The sequence below is a fragment of the Nicotiana tabacum genome, chromosome 24 (genome assembly GCF_000715075.1).
Source record: "Nicotiana tabacum cultivar K326 chromosome 24, ASM71507v2, whole genome shotgun sequence".
NCBI classification, from domain to species: domain Eukaryota; kingdom Viridiplantae; phylum Streptophyta; class Magnoliopsida; order Solanales; family Solanaceae; genus Nicotiana; species Nicotiana tabacum.
This window is the reverse complement of record NC_134103.1, coordinates 6053676-6062279: the sequence shown is the minus strand read 5'-3', so window position 1 is coordinate 6062279 and position 8604 is coordinate 6053676. Positions and strand designations below refer to the sequence as shown.

The 8604-nt window shown below is 32.0% G+C and overlaps 1 protein-coding gene across 1 annotated transcript; it reads right to left on the bottom strand.

Moving 5' to 3' along the window:
* Positions 1–6613: 6613 nt before the first annotated feature.
* LOC107814247 (uncharacterized) lies at positions 6614–8362 on the bottom strand. Its single transcript, XM_016639623.2, has 3 exons — positions 8062–8362; positions 7899–7962; positions 6614–7421 (listed from the first exon to the last, which is right to left on the bottom strand). The coding sequence occupies exons 1-3, from the start codon at positions 8226–8228 to the stop codon at positions 7110–7112; spliced, it is 543 nt and encodes a 180-aa protein (XP_016495109.1). The 5' UTR covers positions 8229–8362; the 3' UTR covers positions 6614–7109.
* Positions 8363–8604: the final 242 nt, after the last annotated feature.

Genomic DNA, 8604 nt, shown 5'->3' with positions numbered 1-8604 from the left:
AATTGGAGCGAGTTGAGGTATGTGACTTGTCTAACCTTGTGTGGGGGAATTTTTTCCTAGGATTGGTATTAATTGTAATGTGATGAAAGTCGTGTACACGATGTGACGAGTGTGTACACGGACTAAATGTGAAGAATTATGTTTTTAAATTGTGAAGATCATTGTTGCATATTAATTAATTTATTAAATCTTGTTATAATCTCCATCATTGATTTGATTTGTATACTTCAAATTTGCTTGACCTTTTCCTGCTAATTGTTTTACCTGTTTGGTTGAAACTTGGTTTCTTTTATTCTGTGCATTATTTGAACTTGATTTTCTTTAAATTAAATATTATTAATATGAAGTATTTGACATTTTAAATTTGGTTTTGAAGCAACGTATTAAAGATTTGAAATATTCTTTTGCTAAATTATTTATTCCTCAATTATTCTTTTGCTAAATTATTTATTCCTGAATATTTTGTAAGATTTTTCTACTCATTGTGATTGAGCCGTGGGCTCTTTATTGTGAAAAAATATTATTGATGATTTATGTTGGCATGAGCCGTGAGCTCTTTATTGTGGAAAATATCGTTGATTTATTTTGGCAAATTGAAATATTTGGGCACTTGAGATGCAAATTGTGATATGTTGTGATATTGATACGCATGCGGTGGTATAAGGTCTGGGTATTGAAATGCATGCGGTGAGATAAGGGTGGCTTGATACGCGTGGCTAGTAAGGGGAACTACTAGAAGTCATGCGGTGTGATAAGGATGGCTAAAACGCGGGATGCTATTTCGGAAAAAATATTTTCTTTAAAATAAATTGTGAAGGCTCCCTCTGTGAGATATGAAAATAAAATATTGTGAATTTATTTATGATTTGGGACTACGAGGCGGTACCTCGGTAGTGCCCTTGTTGATATTGATTTATGGCCATAGTTGCCTTCGATTAATTGTTGTGATTTTCATAAAGTTGAAAGAAATTCTGTTTTGATTCCACGAGATATTATTTGCAATTATTTGGTGTTATTAAATGTGACATACTATTTGATTCATTTTCATAGTCATTTTATCTTATTAAATTATTTAAATATTTTTCCATGTCATTATCTATTCTCTAGTAGGGTCTGACCTGACCTCGTCACTACTCTACCGAGGTTAGGCTTGGCACTTACTAGGTACCGCTGTGGTGTACTCATATTACGCTTCTGCACATCCTTTTGTGCAGATCCAGGTACATCTTACCAGTCTAGACGTCAATGAGTTACCTGCGCACAGAGACTTCGAGGTATATCTGCCAGCGTCCGCAGACTCCGGAGTCCCCTTCTATCATTTTATGTTGCTTCCTAATTTTTCTTTAGACCTTGATACATAGAAACATTGGGAATAAATTTTTAGAAGCTTGTGACTTATTTCTACCGGGTTTTGGGAGTTGTAATTATTTGAATTGTAGTTTATTTATTTCAGATATTTATAATTATTCCGCATTGATAGGCTTATCTAGTCTTAGAGACTAGGTACCATCACGACCTCCTACGAGGGAATTTGGGGTCGTGACATCAACCCAACCTTGGATAGATTAGGCGGATCAAATGAATTTGGGCTCAAATTACCATCTCTAGTAAAAAAAAACCGGGTGATTTGCACAAATACGACATTTCAAGTGTTATTCTTGATTTTTTTTTATCACGCTTGCCTCATGGGCAGAACATAAAGTTCAACAAGTATTGCCCCCGCTTATTTGATTGTCATGCTTTTTTATAGAACTTAACCAAAAAAACTAGTCTATTAGGTAAAAGAGTTCATACAACATATAAACCATGACTAACAGTATTTGCAATCAATAGGGACAATCAATTCAAAAGAGTTTCCCCCGTTTGAGATTCAACCATCTCGTTGATTACAACTAGCATCACTTTTTTTTATTTAGATCATCACTCATGACACTCTCTAGCCCAGTAGGTCACAACTTACATTTTATTTCCTTTTTCGGCCTAATTAATCACGAATAATATTATTGTTGGGTCTAGTATCACTCCTACTACTCTATCGATCCACTCTTTGAATTCAGTTGCAAGTGTTTATTTATTTTCTCTGATATCACTTTTTATAGGTCGAACAAAATAGCTCAAACTAAAGACTTGCATATTAAGTTGAAGAGATAGCTCATGCAGCTTATAATCCAACTAATAATAGTATCTGCAATCCAATGGACTATTAGTTCACAACAACATTTTGATAGCATAAACATTTTGTATTTTGATAATTTATTCTTATGGTAGTTGGGAGGTAGAATTGAGCTTCTATAACATTAACCTTCATATATTTTTATGTTACTAAAACAAATGCATTGCAAAGAAAAAAGAAAGGTGGGTAGCATGTACTCCTTCAGTTAAAAATAAGTTTAGTTTTAGCCAAACTAGTTTGGTCCTAAATAAATATTGCTTTAAGAAATAAAAAAGGCATTAAGTATTTTTATTTTTAAATTTTGTTCTTACTTCAATAAATGATCTATGTAATTTTCTCAAATGTTTGTGGAGAGATAAAAGATAATTTAAGTAAATAACTTTTATGATTAACATTATAAATAACTTTTCTGATAGATTTGTCAAAACTTTAAATGATACGTATTTTAGATAGAACTAAATTTATAACATATTAAAAGCACGAAGGCCCTATTGAAATGTCATTCGTCTTTTTTACCCTTTAAAAGTTGATTTCACACTAGAATATTTAGGATTTCAAAATCAATTAAAATTTAATTTAAGAAAATCTTAATATTTAGGACTTCAAATTCAATTAAAATTAACCTTATTATCTTTCCTTATTTGACTAGATTTTATAAGTTTCCTTTTGGAGTTTAATACTTGGCCATTAAAGTTCTTTTAATTCTTAGCCTCTAAAGTATATAGTATTATTTTTTTTCACAAATTACTGATAATTGATTATCTATAAATATGGATCATCCATCATCAATGCACATTGTTCACTATTTTCCTGTTAACTTTTTAAGAGTTTTGATTTAATCTTATGTTTAAATTTCTAGAAGTTTAAACTAATATGACATTAATTTAAAAATTAAATTAAGCTACAACCCTACAATGTGAAATTGTAACTACAGTTAGTTTTTCAAATTTAAGATAAATCAATGTATTTGAAACTCTTCAAATAACTATAAATTTTTAATTTTTTCCCTATAATTTTACAAAATTGACCTCAAAGTGGTGAACTCTTGAAATTTCAAAGTCGTTATAGGCAGAGTTTATTTGGAGTGAGTTTCGGATAGTATTAATTTTTATTTGGTGTTAGATGAACGTGCAAAACATGAATTTTAGACTTGTATTAATAAGGATCTAGATAACCTTTTTACACAAAAAGAAGTCAACTTAGCTTAACTATAATTTTGATTAACTTTGAATCTTGTATAATGATATATGAACGTAATAAAAAAATGCTAGGTGAGATACAATAACATAGCATATTTGCATCTTATATAATATAATATTTATAACTATAAACACTATAGAACTAAATCACTAATTGCACTAAATTTATTTAGAAAATATTAAATTCAACTATATTGTGTCAATGTAATACTCCCTCCGTTTTAATTTAGATGAGGTAGTTTGACTCGGCACAGAGTTTAAGAAAAAAAGAAGACTTTTGAAACTTTGGTCTTAAAAGCTTAAGGGGTAAAAGGTTTGTGGGGCCATAATACTTTTGTGGTTATAAAAGCATCTCATTAAGGGTAAAATGGGTAAAATGAAGAGTTTAAAGTTGAATTATTTCCAAATTTAGAAATGTGTCATTTATTTTGGAACATACTAAAAAGGAAGGTATCTCGTCTAATTTGAAACGGAGGGGGTAGTATTTATTTTCATCATTTAAACACATGATGCGTTTAGTTTAACCTCCGTTGCTATTTTTCAATAATTTGTATAAATTTTATATTGGTTGACGCAATGCACACGTACCACGCACGTAAATTAAAACTAGTAATAGAAAAAAGGGGTGGGTGATGGAGATAAAAAGAAGTTGACCAACTTTGACTTATATTTTTGGTATTGGCTTTTCGTTTATCTCACTCAAATTTCCGTGTATTTGGTATGACGAGTCCTAATTGGCTATAATAAGCACTTGAAAAGCAAGATTATTTAAGTCATTAATTGCTAAATAATTCTAGTATATACATCACATGAGACAGTCCAAAACAATCACTATCAAACCTAGTGCATGATCGGAACAATCAAAAGATTTTGGCGGGTAACTCCAACAAAGAGAATAAAAGAAGAAAGAATTTAGAACTTTATCCAGGAATATAAATAGCAAAGTTGAATTTGAAAAACTAAGGGGAAGAAGAAACAAAATCAAAATGTTTGTAGAAAAGACTTTACACGTCATATGTAGCAATTTGTTGCATAATTTACGCAAATTCAACCCAAGGTATAAATAGTCTTTTTCTTAGGACAAAACCTAAACGAAAAAGAAACAGAGAAAAAAGAACCAAAAAAACAAAACAAAAAAATAAAATAGGAAAACATGCATATATATATATATATATGGGCACTAGGTTAAGAGATATGAGTTCACGTGAATCCATACTTCTATGGTGCAATAATTATTGGACATACCTCTACAAGTGAAATTATCGGTTCAAATTCAATTCCGGACAGTCTTGTTTTCGACAAGGAGTATAAATATATATGTAAAAATTACTAAATTTTTTTGAAAAGTATATAATTTTGAACCTATAATTTTAAAAGTACAATGGGTTCATAATAAGAGCCTCAAGTTAAACCTGTCAAATATGCATTCTAGATCAATCTCTTCATAATAATGTACTTATTCTCTTAAAATCTTGGATCCGCATGTGATCACACCCCTGGGTTGCGTCTCTTAATCAAACCTTGTGTGAATATGTGATGTTTTATCCGTAAGACTCATGGGCGGATCCACATAGAGAATTGTGGTGCTCGAGCACCCATTGCCCATGGTATTCAACATATAATTTTATAGATAATTTTGCATGAAATTGATATATATTTAGGCGAGCACCCATTACTCAAACAGACTGGTGGGTACTACTGGTTAATGGAATCTAAGTATGCGCTTTACGTGATTCGGAGTCCGAATCTTAGGTAGTGCAGTCTTTGACTTTCTTTTTCATTTCCCTTTGGTTCTTAACTTTGTCATTTTTTCTTTCTTCAATTCATTTAGTTAATCGTGGCACAAAAAAATATATATATTCAATATACCACCATCAAATTTGACGGCCTATATCGTTGTTTGGAATTCTCACAATAATGATAATATTCAAGAAAATATGAATATTCATATTTTTCGTCATTCAATCTGTGTTTTATCCGTATTAAATATGAGTAGTTCGAAATTTTTTTCCTTATTGTCTAAAATGTATTCAATTTGTCAATATCAATCCTACTCCTCCCATCATTTGCTAGCACTAATTAAAAGTGAGCATCCATTACCTTAAAATGCTTGATCCGTCACTCGCGAGACTGCCTTTATATATACACGTTATAACTTATTACTTAATCATAATAAATTAGCTCAATTTGGTATGAACTACATTCTGAGCATATTTTTTTTGTCCCTTAATAGAATTGCTAATCATACACTTAATTTAGTTTTTCTTTGTTCAAACGTGCAGCTGTTGCCTAATGTTGTGATGCCATAATTCTTTTTTGTCTTTTGAGGAACTGGTCAACTTGATGATTTATTATTAGTAGTTGTAACGCAACAACTTCACAAAACCCAACTCCCCATCCCATTTGACTTTCTATTGCTTTTGTTTGAAATTCCTATGTAAACACATACCTGCTTTGTCTTTTGACTTCAATGCCACAAAATTACACCTTTTTTAAAAGCATAATATTAATCTTGGAAGTTTCAATCACCAACTGTAATCGCAAGGATCAATGCTTAAAGCAAAGTTTTTATCCCCACATTTACTTTTTGGGGATTTTTACCCAATAACCAGCTCACTAAGAAGAAGAATTTCACCTTTTATTATCAACGAATTTCACTTTTTATGCTTCTTTTTCACTTTTACTTATGTTCCCTCAATAATTTAGTGAAAATATATGCACCTTTTTCTTTTCTAATTTGAGTAGGAGCTGGATTCATGATATTTTATGATCCTTATTTAGTATGGTCCAAGTACATACCTTTCGGGATTTAATCAAATCTGAAACTGGAATAAATTTTATTAAATTAACATATCAAAATTCAACACCAAGTGCCTATTCGGAAAAAGGAAAAAACAAAAAGAATCAATCCTTTCATGTTATAGTTTTTTCGTGCTATTTGTGTATTATACTACTTTATAATTTTATAATTTTAAAAAATAATCTTTTTAGATCTCTTATATGTAAAAATAAATTTTCTATGTGTAATAATAAATCTGATGTATAAAGAAAAAGTAAGGTCATAAAACTAAAAATAATTTTCTCTCCTTATCTTTTATGTAAAGAAAGAAGTCCCACACTACCTCTCCGACCAATTAATAACCAGCCTTCGCGTAGCAAACAAGCAAAGCATCATCATTCACATTTCACACCACAACATGCAACTAACGAAAGGAAAATGATGTAAAAAGAATCACCGCAATGATGCAAACAGAAATAATAATAATTCATAACCGTAATCGATATTTATATTTCATATATTTACAAAAGTGAATTGACTACAACGATGACTCCACTCAACTAAAAGGTTTTTCCTTTTTTCAAAACAAAATCTCTTCATCATCAAAGCCGCCCATATTGACATTTCACAAAAACGACCCCAAAATGGTTACAAATTCCAATACAAATTTCCTCCAAGTCTAACCTCATACTTTACACCCATTGCAAGAGGGCTTTTTCCCTCATGACCCCCACCCTCACCTAAATACTCCTAATTTTCTCTCATAATTATTTACTTCGGTTAATAACAACACTCTCATTTACTTACAGACAACAAGACACCACTACATATAGACCCTTTTAAACATATTTACACTAGGCAAAAGGGACCTTTTTCTCCTGCTGCTGCTAAACCAAAAGTGAATTACTCTCCTTCGTGTAACTTCAAATTACCTCTATATTTACTTTTAAGAGTTCAATCAAGCCAGGGCAGGGATGCTACAGTTGCGGCGATCCCTGTCGAGGCAATCGAAACCCTCAACTCTAACAGCCGGATTGTTGCCAAAATTCGCCCTCACACATCCGCCATGTTTCCTGGCGGATGCAGATGGGGACGAAGCAGCCAGTCCGGAAGGTATGGGAATTGCCCGCGGTGAAACTGGGGTCATGAACTTCTCATCCCCAAATCGTGCATCTTGAATTAACGGGTTAGATACTCTGCTCGGCGGTGACCCACAAAAAAATGGGGGCGACGAGGCTACCTGCGCAGATGATTGATCCGCACCACCACCCTGTAACAACATTCAAAACCAATAATCAGCACATATACATCAGATGACTAGATATAGACGTTAATCCAATTAATAAGACATGTAAATTCATTCTAAGCCACTCAATTATACAATAAGATGAACTTCCCAACCTAACACCTTACACTGACAACTACATGGTGCCCACACTTCGACAAAAGCCCTTCTCAATATGTCCACAAAGGTTCTTCATTCATTTTACCAAAAAACCTTATTTTGATACTTCACTTTTGTCAAATAGATGGACTCCACATGAACAACAAAGATGAACAGTATAAGCTATGGGTTAAACCGAACCAAATAACTTTTGCTCATCCTTTACATATAAGAAATCTACCAACTATGTAGAAATATTAAATTTTGACCCAATAGTGACATAGCCTATAAAGTTCAAATCTTGATCCAACTCTATATATTTTATTATTACACAAATAATTGAAAAGCACTAAACGAACTCACCTTTGCGAGGATGATATCCAATAGATCAGCTCCAGCTCTTGAATCACACAACTCTTGCTGATGGCTGTTGAAACCAAAAATTAAAAAGTTTTTAGTTAAAAAAGAAAGCTACACAAGACTTTTTAAAATCATTTTTAAGTACTAAAAGCAAAGGAAATGTTACCTAACATGCCATCTGAGAGGTTTGAAAGGTTCATTTACAGTAGCGTTCAAAAGGCCGAGACGCCGAGGCTTAGGGCAAACAACGGCTTCCTTTTTATTATCAGAAATTGAACTCCACATATCTTCACAAGCGGCGAAAGCACCTTGTTGAATTGCGCAGTGATTCATCTCTCTTTAGCTTGATAATAATTAGATCTAAATTCAAAAAACCACCTGCTACAGAAAAAAAGGAATTTTAAGTTTGAGCTCATAGACAAATTTTATGGATCTAAAATAACAGAGATTTACGGAAATTACTGTGAGAAAAAAACCTGCTTTGGAAAAAAAGGATTTTTATGAGCTTCATAAAAAAATTTATAGATCTGAACTCTGAATTAGCTAATTGAAATTAAGATACTGGTAATTTAAAAATTATACGAGCTATGTGAAGAATTTTTTTACAGATCTGGACAAATGACTAAAGGAATAGTGAGGCGGAGATACGCAGGCGAGGGATTTTTGACCTTTTCGTTGAGACAATAAAGAAGCAGCCAGAAAAATCAGT

Excerpts from the sequence above, each read along its gene's own strand:
- LOC107814247 (XM_016639623.2), bottom strand. The coding sequence starts at position 8,228 with ATGAATCACTGCGCAATTCAACAAGGTGCTTTCGCCGCTTGTGAAGAT. Across the intron at positions 7,963-8,061 it reads CCTCTCAGATGGCATGTTAG|CCATCAGCAAGAGTTGTGTG; the intron begins GTAACATTTCCT and ends TGGTTTCAACAG. Across the intron at positions 7,422-7,898 it reads TGGATATCATCCTCGCAAAG|GGTGGTGGTGCGGATCAATC; the intron begins GTGAGTTCGTTT and ends ATGTTGTTACAG.